The 22,019-nt window shown below is 38.6% G+C and overlaps 1 protein-coding gene across 1 annotated transcript in view; it reads right to left on the bottom strand.

Moving 5' to 3' along the window:
- Positions 1-9,575: 9,575 nt before the first annotated feature.
- The window catches only part of LOC140728489 (uncharacterized), a 102,228-nt gene continuing 89,784 nt past the window's right edge, over positions 9,576-22,019 (bottom strand). Inside the window, exons 5-6 of the mRNA XM_073047273.1 lie at positions 18,897-18,968; positions 9,576-10,468 (exon numbers count right to left, since the gene is read on the bottom strand). Coding sequence (XP_072903374.1) covers positions 10,317-10,468; positions 18,897-18,968 — 224 coding nt within the window. The 3' untranslated portion in view covers positions 9,576-10,316. The remainder of the gene's footprint in view (positions 10,469-18,896; positions 18,969-22,019) is intronic.

The following is a 22,019-nucleotide window of genomic DNA, read 5'->3' as shown; positions in this document are numbered from 1 at the left end:
GAGCTGCACGAACTCCGGATCATTTGTGAGGCTGATGGAATGATCATCAGGCACTACAGGTAACTGGGTGATGGTCAGGAGGGGTAAAGGAGATAGACAGCCAGGGCAACATTACCCTGTGGCCATTACCCTCAGTAATAGGTGTACAATTTTGGATGCCGTTGAAGGGATGACCTTATAGGTCCCTGGCATGGAGTCTGGCTCTGTGGCTCAGAAGGGAAGTGGGGAGAAGAGGTGAGCTGTAGTGATAAGGGATTCATTGATTAGGGGATGAGACAGGAGGTTCTATGAACGCAAATGAGATTCTGGATGGTATGTGGCTTCCCAGATGCCAAGGTCAGGGATATCTTGGATTGAGTCCACTGCATTATTAAATGGGAGGGTGAGCAGCCACAGATCGTGCTCTACATCAGTTACAATACCCTAGGTAGGAAGGGTGACGGTGTCTTGCAAAGTGAGCTCAGGGAATGAGGTGGGCCTTTAAGGACAGGGCTTCCAGAGTTGTGATCTCAGGATTGCTACCCATGCCACGTGTTAGTGAGGCAGAAATAGAAAGATCATATAGATTAACATGGCTAAGGACATGGTGCAAGGGGGAGGGCTTCAGATTTTTGGATCATTGGACTCTCTTCCAATGAAGATGGGATTTGTACATAAGGGATGGTTTGCACCTGAACTGGATGTTGACTAATATCCTTGTGGGAACTTTTGCTAGTGCTGCATAGTGGGGGGGGGGGGGGGGGAGTTAAACTAGATATGCAAAGGGATGAGTTCCAGACAGACTATGGAATGGTTGTGGGGAAAAAAAAATTTGTTAAGTCGTTAAGTCTACATACAAAGTCAGATATTGAAAGGCTGAGCATGGTGGGGCTAATGTTCTGAGTTGTGAATATTTCGATGTAAGGATTGTTGTAGGAAGGTGCATGAACTTAGAGCATGGATCAAAATGTAGAATTATGACACTGCAGCAATCAGTGATACTTGGTTTCGGGGGGCAAGACTGGCAGCTCAGTGTTCTGGGATTCTGTTGCTACAGACATGATAGAGTGGGAGGGATTAAAGGGTGAGGGGTGGCATTACTCTTCAGGGAAAATATCAGTCTGAAGAGTTTATCTACTGAGGAATAAGAAAGGGATTACCACGTTAATGGGATTATATTATAGACCAGTGGGATTTAGCGGAGCAAATTTGTAGAGAGGTCACAGACTATTGCAAGATATATGAAGTTGTGATTTTAACTTTCCCAAGAGTGCAGGAGAATGAGGGGATATTTGACAGAGGTATACAAAATTATTAGGGATATAGATAGGGTAAATGCAAGCAGGTTTTTTTCTACAGAGGTTGTGTGAGACTCGAACTAGAGGTCATAGGTTAAGGGCAAAAGAAGAAATGTTTAAGGGGAACATGAGGGGGAACTTCTTCACACAGAGGTTGGTGGGATTGTGGAATGAGCTGCTAGTGGAAGTGGTAATGTGGGTTCATTTTCAACATTTAAGAGACATTTGGTCAGGTATATGGATGGGAGGGGTATGGAGGGCTTTGGTTTGGGTGCAAGTCAATGGAACTAGGCAGATTAGGTTTGGTATGGACTTGATGTTTCTGTACTGTAGTGTTCTATGACTCTGACTCTGTAATATGTGCCTAAATATTGAGATTGAGCCTACAGCACCCAGGAAGTCAACACATAGAAACAAATGAAACAGTAAGGGTCACCAGTGTCAGAGTGAATCACTGAGGGTGTGAACCTTGGTTACCAAGGGTCAGAATGAATTTGTCTCTGCCACCAATAGTCACTATATGTCACCAAATATTTCCAGCATGAACCACAAATAGAGTCAGAATAGGTCTTAGAATGGATTACTGACCAAGTAACCCTGGACTCCAAAGGGTCACAGTCTATCAACAATAACATCAAGGTTGAGATGGACAAAATGACTCATTAAGGTGTCTTCCATGGTCCACTCTTCTGTCCTATCAGGTTCCTTCTTCCCTGACCCTTTACCTTCCTTACACACCTGGCTTCACCTATCACCTTCAAGCTTGTCCTCCTTTCCTGCCTCCCCCTTCTTATTCTGGTGTCTTCCTCTCTTCCTTTCCAGTCCTGATGAAGGGTCTCAGCCTGAACATCAACTGTTAGTTCATTTTCATAGATGCTGCCTGACCTGCTGAGTTCCTTCAGCATTTTTTTGTGTGTTGCACTGGATTTCCAACATTTACAGAATCTTTTCTGTTTTAAGGAGTTTACGTGAAAATGAAGTTGATCACAGGAGTACTCCTCTCCATTCCAAATGTATTGCTTCATATTTCCCGGTTTGATTTGCTACTTCTCACACAGCCAATTGTTGTCACACCTTAATCACGGCTCCTTTTCGAGGAGGATTCACAAATGGATGGGGATCTGTCAAAGACCCTGTCCTAGAGCTATACTCAAACTCTGGTTCTTTGCATCTGTTCTTCCATAACCCATGCATAAGGCCTAAAAGACGAGCGCAACTTTGGGTTCCGAGGCTTTGCGGCACTGGGGATGAGCCGATTCTGTGCCGGTGCCACCAACTGAAGTGTCACGGGAGAAAACGGAACATGGGGAATAGCGGTTCAGCTATCGGGGGCTCTGTACCCGGCGAATCACGCATTCTCTCCCATTCTCTTGTTGATGGGGGAGAGTTCGCTGCTGATTCTTGAATCAGTGAACTTGGGGGGAAAAAAACGATGAGGCAGACTTTAACACTGTAAATTAGCGAGTTACGTCTCTCCTTTCACTGTGAAAGGGTGACACCTGTTTGTCCCTTTATAAAGGAGAGAGAAAGATTGTGGTATGTAACAATCAGTTTTTGTTGTACTACAGATCATGGTCTTCCTTGGGAGCTTTGCTAGTGCTTGCTTGGTGGGTGGAGGGTGCTGATGTGTTTTTTGCTGTAGTAAGTGGGGAGGAGGAGGGTCTTTGCTTTGCTGGTGCTTGTGCTTGGGAGGAGGAGTAGGTTGGCTTTGGGATTCTATTGTTTTTACTGTCATTTGTTCTTTGAGGTACTCTTTTGTTTTCGTGGATGTCTGCAAAGAAGAATAATTTCAGGTTGTGTATTGTATACACTCTCTGACATTAAATTGAACTATTGAAAAAGAGGCCCAGCATGGGGATGAACAGAACCAATCAGCAGTCTTTCAGATATAAAAACTTCCAATCTTGAGTCAAACATAGATCCATCTTGGCACTTCCCTGGGATCCAATTCTCTTTAACATTTATAATTAGTATTCCATGTGGGTCTGTGTCTAGTGTTAAAACTAATACAAACTATATCAAATATGCTACTTTCATCAATGTTCCATGTTAACTTACCAAATATTTAATCAACATTATCAGCTCTCTCAAAAATCCTTGCAAAGCCCCATAGCTGGCTCTCTTGGAAAAGAGAGTGACATTGGCCTTCTTTATCAGACACTTGATGACAAATCTGGAGATGCTGCAAACTTTTAGATATAAAGTATGCTGTCATATTCACACAGCATTAACACAGGTCCTTTCGCACCAGTATGTCTAGGTTGGCTAGCAAGTACCTATCAATATAACTCCATTTCCTAACACTTAGCTCTTAGCCTTCTGCTGTTTCATGTGCTTATCTAAATCCTTCTTAAGTGTTTGAAAACACCTACCTTTACAAATCCACAGGCACGAGTTCTACATTTCAACCACATTCTGGGTGAACTTTTCTTTTCTCAAATTCCTCTGAGTATTTTACCATTTATCTTAATCATCTTCTCAGAAACACCTCTGCTATGGGGAAAAAGAAACAAAATGCTAAAGGAACTCAGCTGGTTAGGAAGCACCTCTGGAGGCAAAGGAATAGTTGATATTTGAGGTCGAGATCAGGAGAAGAATGTAGGGAGTTTTAGAGGGGAGGCAGGAAGTGGCAAGGAAAAGGCAGATTATGGTGAGCAGGGGATGATGGGCAGATTGAGCCAGGTGGGAGAGAGGAGACAGTGACAGAGGCTGTCTTCCCTTCCCCACCTGTCAACAGTGGGACAACAAAGGGCTTCATCACCTAGTAGTAGTAGTCTCTTGAAGTCCGAGGAAGACAGATGTGTTGCGCAGTCAACGTCTGTGGGCATGCATATGACTTCTGAGGCCGAAGTCTGAAGTGCAGATACGGCTGCAGATGGGGCAAGGAACACCGCCTGTTGGGGCAGGAGCGGACGCCTTCCTGTGTCTTTCTTGACTCACCTTGAGGCGCTGCATGCGCCAGTTGGCTTGGAAGTTGTTTGCTGCCTTGCAGCATAGATTGCGCCACTTGGACCGATCAGCAGCAGTGTGTTCGAGACTTCATCACCTATAGTAGAGGGAAAGCCACATTTCTTGAAAAAGGAGGACATGTGCACAAAGAGACGGTGGGGGGGGGGTGAAATCGAAGGTCAGTGTCCTGACAGGAGATCGATGTGTCGTGGGAGTTGGAAAATCTAAGGCTGTGTGGCCCGGAGACCTGAGATCTTTGGTACCAACTCTCCAGGAACAGAGCTCAGAAAAAGCAATGCAACGGACTTTTAACATCATAAATCAGCGAGTTGCTTGTTATGTCCCCTCTCTCGCCTCAGCAGGCTCACAGGTGAAGTGTCGCCTCATCTGGAAGGACTTTTTGGGGCCCTGAATGGTAGTGAAGGAAGAGGTCTAGGGACAGGTGTGGCACTTGTTTCGCTTGCAAGGATAAGTACCAGGAGGGAGATCAGTGAGGAGGGTAGAATGGACAAAGGAATTGCACATGGAGTGATCCCTGTGGAAAATGGAAAGTGGGGGGAGGGAAAGATGTGCTTGATGGTGGGATCCCACTGGAGATGATGGAAGTTATGGACAATTATGTGTTGGACGCGGAGGCTGGTGAAGGCAAGAGGAACCCTATCCCTGGTGTGGTGGCAGGTGGATGACTGAGGGCAGACTTCCCTTATTTCTACCTTCCTTCCTCACAGGTATACAATCTCTATTGAAATGACTAGGTTCACAGATCCAGCACTAGGTTTAAACTGCACAGCATCCAACAGCAGATTCCTCAGTATTATTGTTGGGAAATCAAATATGCAGTTCTAGCACTGTATTAAATTATTAAATTTTGCATTTGATTTTAAGCGTAGAGCTTATTGTTTCAAATACAAGAATGGAAAATTAGCAATCTGTATAGAAGAATAAGGGAATTGTAGGTAATGATTTGTTAGCATTGGCATGGTATGAGGATAGATTAGACTGTTATGAGTTCTGATCTTTTATGTAGTTCCGACCTTAAAGGACTGAGTACAGTTTTGGATAGTACAAGAAATCTATAAAAGTAGTAGGAAAATGCAACTTCAATTTAGTGAGATATCTCAGTAGAATAAGAGATTATAGAGAAGAATGTTGAGAAACAAGGTGGTCTTCACTACAGTTCTGATTAGGTGATAGGGTCTTTAAAGGTCATGATAAATATTTAGTGATAGATAAATATTGGGCTCTTAGAGGCAAAAGAGGAATGAAGAAATGATTGGGGTAATAAATAGATTTCTGTATTTGTCTTCACCGTGAAAGATAAAGTATTGAGGAACTCTTAGGATCCAGTGGTTGTAACATTACTAGATTTTCAAAGATATTTAATAAAGGTAGTAAATGAAAAATTGTGGGTTCATGGGTTTGGGGTAACTTTTTGAAATTGGGTCATAAGATGCTACAGATGATGGAATCTTGAGTTACACACAAAAAGCTAGCAGAAGTCAGCAGATCAGGCTCCATCAATAGAGGAATATGCACAAACGTTTTGGGTTAAGACCCTTCATTTGAACTGTAAGGTAGATGGGAGATAGCCTGTATACAAAGATAAGAGGGAAGGGGTGGGGCAAAAGCAGCAAGTGAGAGGGATCTAGGTGAAGAGGGTGATGGATATATCAGGGAGAGGAGAAAGGAAGTGACTGCCTTTTGCCACTATTTAAAAATATGGAATAACTAATTTAAAAAAGGAATAAGGCATCCTTTTTGAGCCTTGTGAATCTTTGGAATACTTCCCTGAAGAGCACTGCAAATTAAATCTTTGAATATTTTTTAAAGCAGAGATAGTTTTATTGGTAAGCTTGGGGGTCAAAAAGTTACTGCAAGTGCATAAGAAAGCAGAGATTTTTGTTGCACCTGAGCATTCAAGCACTTGAGCATATACCAATAAACTCAACTTTGACTGTGAGATTAAAATCAGATCAAACATAATTTTATTAAATGCTTAACAGGCTGGAGTAGCCTATTCTGCCCCTGCATCCTTGCATTAATTTATGGAAGCAAATCAGCATGTCAATGCAGTACTTCTGCTTCAATGTTGATTGTTATGTTAAATCTCTTTGAGGTCAAATGCTGGTTTCAAGAAAATACTCTGAAGCAACACACAAAAAATACTGGAGTATCTCAGCAGTTCAGATAGCATCTATGGAGGGAAATGAACAGTCGACTTTTCAGGTGGAGACCCTTCATCAGGATAAAAGATTGGTAAGCTTGAGGGTGAAAGGCTACTGCATGTATACAAGAAAGCAGAATTGCACCTATGTACACATTGTTTAAGATTTCTTGCATCTGCAGCCTGTCTGTGTCTCCACTACAGTACTCTTCTTTACTTCTATAACTAGTACCTAAACATTCTGAATAGAAGTGATTTATATTTAATTAGAAATGTGGAAATGATTCACTTGACATATAAGTTGCAGAAGTACACCACACAGCAATTTCTACAGCATTAATTTGTAATAGATTGGATTTATTTACACTATATGATAGATAGATAGATAGATAGATAGATAGATAGATAGATAGATACTTTATTCATCCCCATGGGGAAATTCAACTTTTTTCCAATGTCCCATACACTTGTTGTAGCAAAACTAATTACATACAATACTTAACTCAGTAAAAAAAATGATATGCATCTAAATCACCATCTCAAAAAGCATTAATAATAGCTTTAAAAAGTTCTTAAGTCCTGGCGGTAGAATTGTAAAGCCTAATGGCATTGGGGAGTATTGACCTCTTCATCCTGTCTGAGGAGCATTGCGTCGATAGTAACCTGTTGCTGAAACTGCTTCTCTGTCTCTGGATGGTGCTATGTAGAGGATCTTCAGAGTTATCCATAATTGACCGTAGCCTACTCAGCGCCCTTCGCTCAGCTACCGATGTTAAACTCTCCAGTACTTTGCCCACGACAGAGCCCGTCTTCCTTACCAGCTTATTAAGACGTGAGGCGTCCCTCTTCTTAATGCTTCCTCCCCAACACGCCACCACAAAGAAGAGGGCGCTCTCCTCAACTGACCTATAGAACATCTTCAGCATCTCACTACAGACATTGAATGACGCCAACCTTCTTAGGAAGTACATTCGACTCTGTGCCTTCCTGCACAAGGCATCTGTGTTGGCAGTCCAGTCTAGCTTCTCGTCTAACTGTACTCCCAGATACTTGTAGGTCTTAACCTGCTCCACACATTCTCCATTAATGATCACTGGCTCCATATGAGGCCTAGATCTAGATATGAGGCTGAGATACAAACATTTGACCTCCTATAAGGGAAACAGAGCATTTACCATTGGAAAAATCTTAACTTTAACAAATGAATAATCTCGAGCATTGATAGACCAACTTCTAGTGTTTTTGTTATACAATATAACCTGATTGAATGTTTTTGGTTGAATAAGGTAAGATGGGTGATAGCAATGTGATAGATCTTACATGCAATGTTCGTATGACAAATACAATCATTGCTTATTCTATAACAACTAAAGGATCCAGCATTTTTCTGTAATTCAAGCTTGCTGATAATCAGAATAACCCAAGTTATTTGCATGTTTTCATTCTTTACTTGGTTGATCCACAAAGTAGTTTTTAACTTCCTTTGTAATCATAAATTATTCCAAAACTTCCAAATTGAACTATTGCAAATTATCCAGTAACTCGAACTAAGTACACCTTTGCATAAGCACCTTTCTACATTTTTATGTTACACATACATGTAATATAAATATATAAAATATTACATACAGACATATTATGTACATTTCTTCTCTGGGATTTTTTTCTTTTAACATGTCTCGCATTGATAAAACAGCTTTAAGAAATTACTTAGCCAGATTCTGCAAGGGAGATAAAATAATACATTAAAAGTAGAACCAGATTATTATTTTTTTTAAATTATTGTTCTAAACTAGGGGTTCCCAACCTGAGGTTGATGGATTCCTTGCTTCATGGTATTGATCCATTGCATAAAAAAGGTTGGGAACCCCAATTCTAAACTGTAACTTATTGTAGCACTCTTGTTTGGATCTGATTTCCTATCTATGTAATGGATTACTGTTTACTTTACAGGATTAAGATTTGAGACTTTTGAATGCCACTTGGAATACAATATAAGCATAACATAAAATATGAGTGAGTCTGTTACATATAGTTGGGGAGGGAAATTGGCTATTGTTACGGATTCAGGCAACAATAAATATATGAGTTAGGCAAGGAGTTTTTATAACAAATAACACGTTTATTAAACACTGAAAACAAACCCCCCAAAAGTAAACAAAACACTAATGTAACCGGAAATCAGCTGCTGTGTGGCAGCTTAAACAGTTCTTAAAGCAATGAAGCTTACAGTTCTTAAAGTGATGTTGCATGGACAATTCTTTAAAGTAGTATTGCCAAAAATTCAAAATGCTCACAGTCCATTTAAAGGAGAGACTTTTTAAGACGTTTTAAATTCTCTTCCACGTCGTTTTGCTTCGGTCCCCGAAGTCGAACTTTTCCCACGAAGAATTTTACGAAACGAAACGGCTTAAAGGCACTGACCTTTCCTTTACCGCACTATTCTCAATCCTTTCTGGAATCCCAGGGATTAACACGAGAATAGTCAACGAAATCCTTCCGAATAAGGATCAAACAAGGTCGAACCCGTTTCACCGTCGAAAATCGATTCTCCTCGATTTTTAACTCCCGAACTCCGATCTTCACTCTCCACTGATTCTCAACTAGCAGTATTTGTAAGAAACTGCTGGCAATGACCTTTTAAACTTTAGGCATTAGATAAAACTTCATCTTTCAACTAAACTGTGTCATAACATTAAATCACGCAGTGGCATGAAGTCAACATGGCAAATCCAGCCACAAACTGCCCCTCCTCACAGGGAGGGGTCCTCCTTTTATACCCTGTAAAAAAAACCTGTCACATGATCTCTACTGGCGGGAAAATGACGTCACTCCACCATCACAAGACCATTACCTCAAGTCCAGTATAGCTTCAACCCCAGTCACGAGACAAGGGTACCACTGTCACGTGTCACGGGTACGTAACGCTATGTTGCAGAAAATTATATATATGCATAAGTTTGGGAAAGCACAAATTTTGTAGGCACAGCGTTAAACATGAAAATTGGAAACTTATTTAAGAACTCTGTCATTTGCACTTCAACATAGGTTGAACAAATTCACTATTTTTTGTTAAATCATTCTATATTTAAGAAGCCAGGGTTAAGAAACAATCATGGGCCATTTAAAAAAAAAATTGGATGCTAGGACAGTTTTAACATGTTTAAAGAAGATTACAACCCTCATTGACTGGTTAAAGTTTAATCTGAAATGGCCATATCCAATGTGCTATGTTCACATGTGTATTACAAATCTGAGGTACAAAACTACAACTCAAATTTTCCTACTGCTTGTACAAAATGTTGCTGAGACTTCACTGAACTTTCTGGACATTGTAGCTGTTGTGGAGGAAGAAGTATGGGAAGTAACATTACACTTCATCACAGGGTTTAGAAATAAAACCCAGCGCATTAACAGTACATATTACTATTATTTTTAATCACAAAGGGCAAATTTATTAAATGATGTGCAAGAAAGCTAAGTCATTAAACAAATGACAGGCTAAACAACTGATGAAACCTTTCTGTTCTGGCAAAAGACTCACTCTGATTTTTGTTCAATATCTGCAAATAGTTGATGTATGAATGTCCAGGATGGAAGCAAGATTTGAATAATAATCCATTATAACAGACTCTTAAACATGACGATTCATTGAGTCAACTGTATCTACTAAAATGTGGGAACAAGAGAGGTCTTGATATTTAACAATGCAAAAAGATTGCAACCTAACAAATTCTTGTTTGATGCTTGATTTTCATATTTTGCTGATCACTAAACTTCTAGCAATTTATCCATTTTAAGCTAAGAATTGAACATTCTTTAAAAGTGCTACTTAATAAAAGAAAAATGATGATGAAGCTTGCTGATCTTAGAAATAATAGTAATATGAGCATACTTTTCATGGAAATTGTGAATTTCTATGTATGCTATTCACTTTCTGGTGAACCAATAAACTCTTCATCTGATCTTTCATCTTCATCGCTGTCTTCATTATCGCTATCTTCACTGTCATCTTCATCACTGCTGTCACTTTCAGTACTGTCTTCTACATCATTTTGACCAGTTGATGCAGCTTCATCTAAATGCAAGTTGTTAATTAAATAATATTTATTCAATTATATTTAATCAAAGACAAATTTACTGTAGATTCAGTCTTTAAATGCAATAGTAACAGAAGGGTAAAGAATAGTCTGAATTATAACTCATCCATTAGCGTGGATAGAATGAGGTAATAGAGGTCATTGAGAACTTAATTTACAATTAATCATGTGGAACAAATTTGGAACAATTACAAGGTGAATGAATACGTAATTAGCATCAAAGGTAAGGAACAGAGTCAAGTAATTGAGATGAGGTATTACTATAGAGTCCATACTTCATATCCCAAGCTATAAAATGGAAAAGCACATTCACTAGGATATTGTGAGGGATGAAAAACTATTTCCACTGGAATAGAATGTATAAAGGGTAATCCGATCAATGTCTTCAAGGTCATGAAAAAACTGCAAAATGAGTAGTGGTACATTCTGCCTGTTTCTCGACAATGTGATATTGGAAAGAGCACACGTTAATATCATAAACATTAATGGTGAGATTAAAAATGTCACAAGAAATAGCTAGAATTTAGGACTCTATACCATAGACAATTTTTAAGGCAGAGTCCACAAATTGTCTCGTAAGTGAATTAAAGGGCATGAGAAATAGAAACAGATGAAACAAAATATGAGTCATAGTGAAGTACAGCACAGAAACTGGCCATTCAGCCCATCTAGTCCATACTAAAACCATTTAAAGTACCTAATCCTATTGATCTGCACTAGGACTATAGCCCTCCATACCCGTACTATCCACGTACCTATCCAAACTTTCATTAAACATTGAAATCAAGCTCGCATACAATACTTGACTGGCAGCTCATTCCACACCCTCATGGCCCTCTGAGTGAAGAAGCTTCCCCTCTTGTTCCCCTTAAATTTTTCAGCTTTCACCTTTAACCCTTGACCTCTGGTTATAGTCCCACATATTGGCTGCATCTTGATGAGTAAAATGTCCAGTTCCTTACCGTGATACAGAATCAGAATCATGTTTATTGTCTCTGTCTTACATGATATGAAAGTTGCTGTTTTGCAATAATACAGTGAAAAGACATAACATTATTATGAATTACAAAATAAAGAGTACAAAATATTGAAATGAGATTTGCAATGTGGGAGTAAACTGAGAGGTACTGACCACCATTCAATTTTAACAGCAGCGTCCCATTTAAACAAAGGTTGGAGAGTCTACTCTCTAGACAGCAGGAAGGGGCAATGAAACAGATTCAGTAAAATGTATATGAAGACTTTCAGGAATAGAGTGTGGATGTTAGTGAGAGAATGGGCCTGGAACATTGTTAGGGTGATAGAAGATTAATGAGGGTTTCTGTCATGTCCAAGAGAAGAAGGAAACACCCAGGGGGTTCTTGAGAGGTTTGGTGGATATAGCTTTCCAACTTAAGACTTTTGAAAATATGGTTCTTCCAACATATTTCAGTGCATAGGGCAGAAATTACATCATACCCCACAAAACTTAACTAAAATTATGTGGCAGTGGAATGATGATGCGCAAACATCAAGAGTAAATAATTCTGCGTTGCTAGTGAGTCATCCAAGATTCGTCAAATAATCAATTTTTGTGGAAGGTGACTGAATGTACTAAAACTATTATTACAAATCAGAGTAGAAAATCAGGCTGTTTCCATAATAAGTGATCAGTTAACAATGCCAGTTTTAGATCTGAGCAACAAATAATACCTTGAAAAGCTATGTATATGCTAAGGTGTTATCCATGAAGTTTAACACAAAAAAATCAGTCATATAATGTAGATGTAATGTCACACTAATGATAAGAGTAAAATCCAGTGGACCAAGATGTTAGCAAAATGCTTCATGCTCAGATTAGGCAAAGGTTAGATGAAATATCCTCCACAATCAACTACTAATGAGTTGAGTTTACATTGCTTCTGAGATCAGATGGGATCAGGCATTTCCAATTTAGTACCAAACGCTGTACATAATTTTAGAATTTCCTTTGAGTTTACCAATAAAGATATTTTTGCCGAGTTAAGTGGGGAGTAAAAGTTGATGACAGATTTTAGCATGTTAGGGAAGCAAGAGAAGAGAGCAGTTGAATTCTGAAAAAAAATAATAGTTTCAGATAATATTTTAATGGGAAGTGAGTGGAAGAAGTTAAGTGAAATAGAAACATTGAAATATTTTCAAAATAAATTGTTCTTTCAAAGATTGCTGTTGGTAAGTGCAAGCCTCAGAAGATTTTATCAGGATAAGGTAAAATTGGGAGTGAGTTTTCTGTCATGATCAAAGGAGTTAAAAGACTTCTTGAGGAGCATTGTGGGCACATTTTCCTAACTTGGAATTTAAACAGTTAATTCAAAAACAAAATCATGGTCTCTTCGGTGCTCTGCATTTTCTTGGAGTAAGTGCATTGCCGCTGAAGTGATAGGTTGGAACAATCTGGAACTCCTTTTGGCAAATGCTGTTGTTGAGCATCTGTATCACGAGGAGTGACTGCCTGATCCCCAAAAGCTGAAAAACGCATACACCTCGTTGGTTTTAGGGATGAAATGAAAGGTACCGACAAAAATAAATTACTACCTTCAGGAGCTTCTTTAAATAATTTATAAAATATACCAAATTTTTAATAGGGTCAATGTAATGTTTCTTGGATTAACCACAATGATGTCCCACATTTGCCTTTTGCGATCTTGGTAATCCCGGAATGCACTGTGCTATTTAAAACTTGAGATATGGTAATCTCTGGGTTTCACAGACACCATGGAAGTCAAATTGTTTAAGTCCCGGACTGGATTCCATTGCAGATTTTCCAATTAAGTTTATAATTATAAGACATTAGAATGGTCATATTGGACAAACTTTACTGAATTTGGAATTTCAAACAAATGCTGCAGATAGAAGCAAACAAAGCAGAAAAGCAACAGCTAAAAATAAAGAATATCAAATGTTAAGATTTAGGAAGAAGAATAATACACAAAGAAAATTGTGTCAAAGCTGACATTATATTAAACTTCAAACTATAACTTGTTAACAGTTTAAAAAGAAACAGTATAATTCAATAAGGAACATAAGAAATATAGGCTAAAACAGAATTTTTTACAATATCAGTAAAAATAAAATTTCTTAGTACGAGTGAAAGTACAATTAGAGGCAAAATAGTGAGGTATGGTTTCAGAAAAGCAGAAGTTAATACAAGTGTTTGACAAATTTGAAAGGTAAATGTAAAAGATGGAATATTCAGTTTTTGAAAGATAAATGTGGAAGATGGCCTATTCAAGTTCACACACAGCAGAAAATTGGCCAAACATTGTGTAATTGTGTAAACTCTAAATAATATATTATGGAACCTATATGGAAACACTTGTGCTCGGAACAGAAAAGCCTACAAAAATAGTGGATATGGCCCAGTCCATCACAGGTAAACCCCGTCCAACCATTGAGTCTTGCTGTGGCAAGAAAGCAGCATCCATTATCAAGGACCCCCACCATCCAGACCATGCTCACTTCTTTCTGCTGCCATCAGGAAGAAGGTCTAGGAGCCTTAGGTCCCACACCAGCAGGTTCAGAAACAGTTATTATCCCTCAACCATCAGGCTCCTGAACCAGAGTGGATAATTTCACACACTTTCACACAGTCGCCTTGACAACTCAGGTTTTCAACATTATTTATGTATTTATTTACTATTTTTTTTCTATCTTTGCATTTTGTTGTCTTTTGCACATTGTTTTGTCCATCTTTCATCAACTTAACTGTGTTTCTTTATATTTACTGTGAATGCCCACAACAAAAAGAATCTCAGGGTAGTACATGGTGACATTATACATGGTGATAATAAATTTACTTTTAATTTTGAACAGGGATCTGTGCTCTCAATAATACTTGGTTGAATGAGTTTTCATGGTGGTGGTGTGGTCAAGAAGCAGTATGCTCTCTTCCTAAATGAAATGAAAAGCTTAATATGATGCTATGGCCACACGTGCCTAAGTTCACTCTATTACTAAAACTGACCATGTGTGTCCTGAAAAGCTGACAATATTAAACACCTGTGAATGCCTCCAATGATACTATCTGTTAAAAGGTAATATTTTAGAATTAAATGTATATTTCTTGGCTGACAACTTTTGGAAATAACTTCTGAAATGCAATGTTTTGCTTAATGTTACAACATTATTATTGGTTCTACATCAGTAAAAATTACAAAGTAAAACCATTTACTTCAAATAAGCCTTTACCTTGTCTATTGCTAGGGCTAATACTTTATGAAAAACTCCTGCCCTTTACCTACAATGTAGGAGCCCCAACACTCTAATGCAGTGCTGCCATTAACTGAGCCCATCTGGTCTCTGAACAAATTCAGGTGGCGATGTCCTTCTGCATTCAGTGGCTGATTATTCATATTTCTGTACAGAAACCATGTGTATTTCATTAAGTGTAGGTTGCTAGACAAAATATTATGCTGTTGTTGGCTTCCTGGAGCATAAGTTTTGAAAAATTTATTTACTTGAAAGTGTGGATGATGTCAGTAAAAAGATTAGTGGAAAACACCAATAAAGACTTCTTTTTTAAAAGGTTTTTATCCCACAATTGCCAGATTTCTGAGGGTGAATTTCAACAGATGGAATCAACTGTGTTTGTACCCCATTAAATGCATTTTTAAACTGATTATAAAGCCATTTCTAAATTGAAACCATGGCTGATATTTCATAATAATTTTAAAACATCAGCTACATATTAATATTAAGCTACAATGTCTAAAGTGAATCCAAAATTTTATGGATTTGGAACAATAAGATGGCACAAAGTGCAGCTGAACCATATAAATTTTTTTTTACCACAGAACTTCTTTGGTCTAAGATTATGCTGCCCTTCTACTGCAATTTCTTGTGGGTTCAGCAGGTTCTGTGGCAGAAGGCAGGAATTCTGCTTGGGGGCAGTATAAGGTAATAGTTTAGGATGGAAGCGACATGGCATTTACCTCCTTGCTCCATTTTGATGTACTTTTCCAATTGCTTGATTTGAAATAACATTTTACAGGAAAATCCAGGCTATGGACAATGATTTACCGGCTTCCTCAGATCACTTATCATGTTACAGCAGCGATCTCCATGCCTTGTGGGCCTTGACTCAGAGCTTTAGCTGTGATAATGTAAATCCAGCTGAATATTTGAGGTCTCCACTGTTCATCCAAGTCCATTGCTTTGCACTGATCTTTGTCCCCTTGTTGCTGTAGAACTCCCAACTAAGCATTATGGCTACCGCACAATCTCCAATGTGTTAGACGTTGTCTATATTTCAGTTGTACTTTATTCAAGAAAATGGGCAATACAGGGACTGCATAGTCTAATTTATTTTCCCCCAAGGAACTCCCCTGATCTTAAATCGCTTGAATTGACCGAATGGTAAGAGAAAAAGAGCAGGGATAATGGACATACCCAATTTGTCAGGATCTGACTAGCATGATACTACAAGTGTCCACAATTATCTCACAAAGTTTATAACAACTTGGCAGATGGGCAAGAAAGCCACATATCCAGTTGTCAACAATATAAACCATTGTAAGAGTATAGATATTAGCCTTCAATCCAAACAAAAGATTAATGTATTAACCAAATGAATAAAACTATGGCAAACTTGAAGACAACATGGCAATAGAAATTACTGAGCTATAAAGAAGTTCAGAAAAGAAACAAAATGCTAGCATTTATAATGAAATACTGAGTACAAAGGAGTAAAAGTGATCTAACAGCTCTTTAAAGTTAAAACTAAACCATACCTACAGTTCTGGGCATTGCAGAAGAATGGCATCTGAATGCCACAGATTATGTTACAAAATTATATTAAATTTAAGGTTTCTTTCTGAATTTATTGTTTATGGGTGATTCCATTGCATTTTCAGAAATTAATAAGAATTATAGGCTACATGCAGATACTTGATTTCGTCTAGTTGGGCTTCTCAGAACTGGGACCTGACTTTACAGGAGAGAAGTTAGAAAACACTTCTAGACTGAGTGACTAATCAAATCCAACTACTTCCTCTCTGTATACCATCGCTAACAATCAGCAATGCACAGGTCGTAATTAATTGTAAGCTTTGGTTTCAAAATAAAAAAAATCCTTGCCTTTTCGAAGTTCAATTAGGATGAGGAAAGATACTGTGAATATCTCTCTCAATTTAATGTGTTACCATTAATCGCTTGTTGTGGTGCTGATTAAGCAGTCATTTGGCAACCATACATATATAAGCCAAGTCAAAGGTCAAAATCGAGCCTATTAAATCTCTTCTTTAATACTTTCATACTCATTCTCTATAAAATGGTGTTTAAATTGACCCAAGATATTGCAGATAATGAATTGAATATCTGATGTCAATGGCAGATGCAATCTCAATAGCTCTCCACACACTTTAGACCACCTGGACAACACAAACACCTACATCAGGATTCTGTTCATCGACTATAGCTCAGCAATTAATACCATAATTCCCGCAATCCTGATTGAGAAGTTGCAAAACGTGGGCCTCTGTACCTCCCTCTGCAATTGGATCCTCGACTTCCTAACCGGAAGACCATAATCTGTGCGGATTGGTGATAACATCTCCTCCTCGCTGACAATCAACACTGGTGCACCTCAGGGGTGTGTGCTTAGCCCACTGCTCTACTCTCTAGGCATAGCTCAAGTACCATCTATTAAATTTGCTGAACGATACAACCATTGTTGGTAGAATCTCAGATGGTGACGAGAGGGCGTACGGGAGTGAGATATGCCAACTAGTGGAGTGGTGCCACAGCAACAACCTGGCACTCAACGTCAGTAAGACGGAAGAGCTGATTGTGGACTTCAGGAAGGGTAAGACGAAGGAACACATACCAATCCTCATAGAGGGATCAGAAGTGGAGAGTGTGAGCAGCTTTAAGTTCCTGGGTGTCAAGATCTCTGAAGATCTAACCTGGTCCCAATATATCTTTGTAGTTATAAAGAAGTCAAGACAGCGGCTATACTTTATTAGGAGTTTGAAGAGATTTGGCATGTCATTTAATACACTCAAAAACTTCTATAGTTGTACCATGGAGAGCATTCTGACAGGCTGCATCACTGTCTGGTATGGAGGGGCTACTGCACAGGACCGAAAGAAGCTGCAGAAGGTTGTAAATCTCGTCAGCTCCATCTTGGATAATGGCCTACTAAGTACCCAGGACATCTTCAGGGAGCAGTGTCTCAGAAAGGCAGTGTCCATTATTAAGGTCCTCCAACACCCAGGGCAAGCCCTTTTTTCACTGTTACCATCAGGTAGGAGATACAGAAGCCCGACGGCACACACTCAGCGATTCAGGAACAGCTTCTTCCCCTCTGCCATCCGATTTCTAAATGGACATTGAAACTTTGGACACTACCTCACTTTTTAAAAAAATATACAGTATTTTTACTTTTGCACTTTTAAAAATCTATTCAATATATCTAATTGATTTACTTGTTTATTTATTATTTATTTTATTTATTATTATTTTTAATTGTATTTATTATTTCTCTCTCTCTCTCTCTCTGTCTCTGCTAGATTACGTATTGAATTGAACTGCTGCTGCAAAGTTAACAAATTTCATGTCACATGCTGGTGATAATAAACCTGATTCTGATTCTGATGTACTGAAACATGCACAGTATACAGTATGTAGTGATTAAAACTATCAAGCAATATGGGGATGGAATAGGAAAAATGAACTGAGATAGAAAATCAGTCATATTTTATTTTATGTTGGAACCAGATCACTGGGTCTACCTCATGTATCTATGAAGATTCTTGTTAATGATGATTACAGGCAACATTTTGAAATTAAAATGTACAAAGTATAACTAATTTTGAACCTGTTCATTTCTATTTATAACAATGAACAATAGATTTTTAGAACTATAGACCAACTATAAAAATTGCAGAACTGAAGTCATATTTGAATTGGATATCTCATGTACTTAATTATAGAGATAACAGAAACTATTATTGTTACTTGATTACTTCATTATTAACAGATACAAATACTATTTCTAAATTATACCAGGAATTAAAAATATCTCTAGATTATCAGTGGTGCACTTGTTCAGAACTGAAAAGTTCTTTTAAAGATTAATAGTTAATTAAAAATTCTGCATTACTAAGCATATTATTTTCAAAAAACCTCGTGATAATGTGAATTAACAAGCACAAGCAAGTTTCTATCTTTCAGGACACTTACTGCATGTAAGGCAGTTCTGACAAAGGATCACCTATCTAAAATATTAACTGTTCTCTTTCCAAAGGAGCTGTGTGCATAAATATTAAAACTCAGCATCAAGAGAAAGTAATTTAAAATGTTGATTTTCATATCATATCATACTTTTTACCGAAGATTCAAATCATATCCATTGGGTAAAAGATATAAAACAGCTTTTATTCAGCTTACCCAACTGTAATTTCTTTTCCAGAAGTACCTCAAACTGTTTGGCCTCTGAATTTTCAGGCTCATAGAGGAGAACTATATGTATATAAGAACAAAATACAATTATTATTCTCACTACTTTAAGCAAGAAATTTAACAGCTAAATGATTATATAATAAATATGCAGATAATGTAGCAGAATTTCTGCTGGAAATCTTTGTGTACTATTATGCAACTTTTTAAACTCTTTTGCTTCCATTTTCACTCTTACACTGCCTCATTAATCCATTGATCAGCTCCCTCTACAACTTATCCACATTGGCCTTATCCTATCACAAATGTTCTCTTTATCCTATTCATTCCTGCCACACTTTCTGAACAACTTAAAACTAACACATTTTTTATCTCTCTTTTCCAATTCTAACAAAGGGCCTTCAACTTGAAACATTAACTCTGACTCTCCCTCTCTCTCTTTATCTCCACAGATGTTGTCTAGCCTGTTGAGTTTCTTCAGTAGTTTCTGTTTTTAATAACTTGGGGTTTTGATTCTCATTTGCTTTAAATAACCAAGCCATTTAGAAGGAAATTTAAAACACTTTACCACAAACTAGGTCACTGCTAATCCACATTTAATCACCCTGTTGAATAGGGTGCTCAGTCTCAATCACTTTAGGAATATTCATGCATGGTTTGAGCACATAATTCTTCCTTTATTTTATTAACATACAATTCCAAATAAGTGGTTTAATACTTCATAAATGCTAAACTATTTTGGTGCTAATGGAGAGAGGGAGTTCCATGCACTCTGGACCATCACTTTACAAATACAGACTTTTACATTGTTGAAGATGAATCTGAATGGTAAAGGCCTGATTTCTATACCAGGAGCAGATGGAGGGCCTCTGAAGAAAAAATGGTAACGAGGTAGGAACCAGGCAGGGAAAAAATCATATGAAATCAAGGATTTGCCAAGGTTATTTCTCTTTAACATAGAACTGCATCTCACAAACATAGCCTTGAATGAGAACACAGCTACATCAATCACATTGAAAACATCAATTCACATACACAGCAGCCAGTTTCCTAGCTATCTTCTTACACTCATCACTACCTCACTGCCCCAAAGGCTTCCCAAGGAAGACAAGAAGAACCTCCACTTCATATGCAAGTGTGTCAAAGGCTGTGTGGTAGTGAAAGTTATCATGCTGTATAAAATTTCATATTCTGAGATACAGCATGGTAACAGGCTCTGCCGCCCAAAGAGGTCGCGTCGTCCAATTACACATGGGAGGAAACCAGAGCACCCACACGCAGACTGTGGTTTCGGTGCCATGAATAATGGTAATACTCAGTTTGGAAGAGATGAGCTCCAATGGTCATGTGCACATTTAGAATGGTTTAACTGTAATGAGCCCTTTTATTTGTTTCTTTCTCTTAATAACCGTTTGATAAAGCTGAAATTAGTAAATATACTTTCTTATAATTTTATATGGTGTATGCTCTATTATTTCTTGCTAACCAATAATTTTGGATGGGCAGTAGTTACACAGCACTCACTCATAGCATTTATGCGCTTTAATCGGAACAACATCACATTCCTGTTTGGTTGAAACCAAACTCATACTGACCCTAGACATATATGCTTATGAAAGGTGGCCTTCTCTCCACTGAGACATGTGGCTGCTAGCCGAGATAGCTATTGAGCCAAGTTTGCATACGAGACTGGTGAAGGGGCTACATAAGGTACTGATAAGATCAATATTTTCATATTTTAATCAATTTATTTATTATTTTCTTCTAAAGATTAGCTTTATTTGTCACATGTACATTGAAACGTAGTGAACTGTGTCCTTTGAGTCAATGACCAACCCATTCTGAGGAGTTGCTGGGGGCTGCCCACAAGTATCAGCATGCTTCCATCACCAACATAGTAAGTTGTGAGCAGGCTAACCCTAACCCATACTTCTTTGAAATGTGGGAAGAAACCAGAGCACCTGGAGAAACCCATGCAGTCACAGGGAGAAAATACAAACTCCTTATGACAATGGCAAGAATTGAAGCCCGATCTTAAAGCTGTAAAGCATTATTGCTAAGCGCTACGCTACTGTGCACCCTCTGGACTACTATACGAATCTGGAGTACTGTGTACAATATTGATCTCCTTATTAAAGACAATAGTGCTTGGAAACAGAACAGGGAAGGTTTACTAATTGTGTACCTAGAATGGATTGGTTGTCTTATGAAGAAACCAACCATTAGACAAGGAAGACTAGGAAGTATCTACTAAATTGAAGGGGACTTGAATGAAACTTATAATACCCTGAGGTTTTTTGATAGGCCTGATGTGGAAGAATCTTGAACTGGGGTCACTGTTTGTAAATAAGAGTTACTCATTTCAGATTCAGATTCAGATTCAGTTTATTGTCATTTAGAAACCACAAATGCAATGCAGTTAAAAAATGAGACAACGTTCCTCCAGAATGATATCACAAAAGCACATGACAAAACAGACTACACCAGAAAATCCACATAACGTTTGGCAGTCCCCAATCCAGAGTCCGGAGAGGCTGCTGCGTATTAATATCGCGCTACCGTCTTAGCGCGTTCCCCGGAAAGGAGCTCCAAATCCACCAGACAAACAAGACCAAAAACTAAAGCTACAAGACCTGCACAAAACCACATAGTTACAACATATAGTTACAACAGTGCAAACAATAGCGTAATTGATAAAAGAACAGACCATGGCCACAGTAAAAATAGTCCAAAGATGTTAAAGGACTATAATTTCAAAGGAAATCACCATACTGTTTCCACAAGTCCCCAGGGTCCCGACAGACTCGCCATCCCATGCCAGCAGCAGAAGGGAATACCCCCACTATGGACTTCCATGGCGCTGCCCAACTCAGCCTCGCAGACGCAGCACACAATGAAAGCTCCGTCGAACCCAGCCTCGCAGACGCAGCACACAACGAAAGCGACCTGACCGCAGCAGACTCCGAGTCCATTGAACCTCCGAGCCGACGACTATCCCCTCCGGCACAGCTTCTCCGAGCACCATCCTCTGCCGAGCGTATTAAGATGCCCCCGCCAACGGCCATTGGCAATGCGACCCCGAGGACTGGGGGGCCTGTTCTTCCCAGCAGAGTC

Source organism: Hemitrygon akajei, chromosome 5 (genome assembly GCF_048418815.1).
Source record: "Hemitrygon akajei chromosome 5, sHemAka1.3, whole genome shotgun sequence".
Taxonomy (NCBI): domain Eukaryota; kingdom Metazoa; phylum Chordata; class Chondrichthyes; order Myliobatiformes; family Dasyatidae; genus Hemitrygon; species Hemitrygon akajei.
This window is presented reverse-complemented; position numbering and strand designations above follow the sequence as displayed.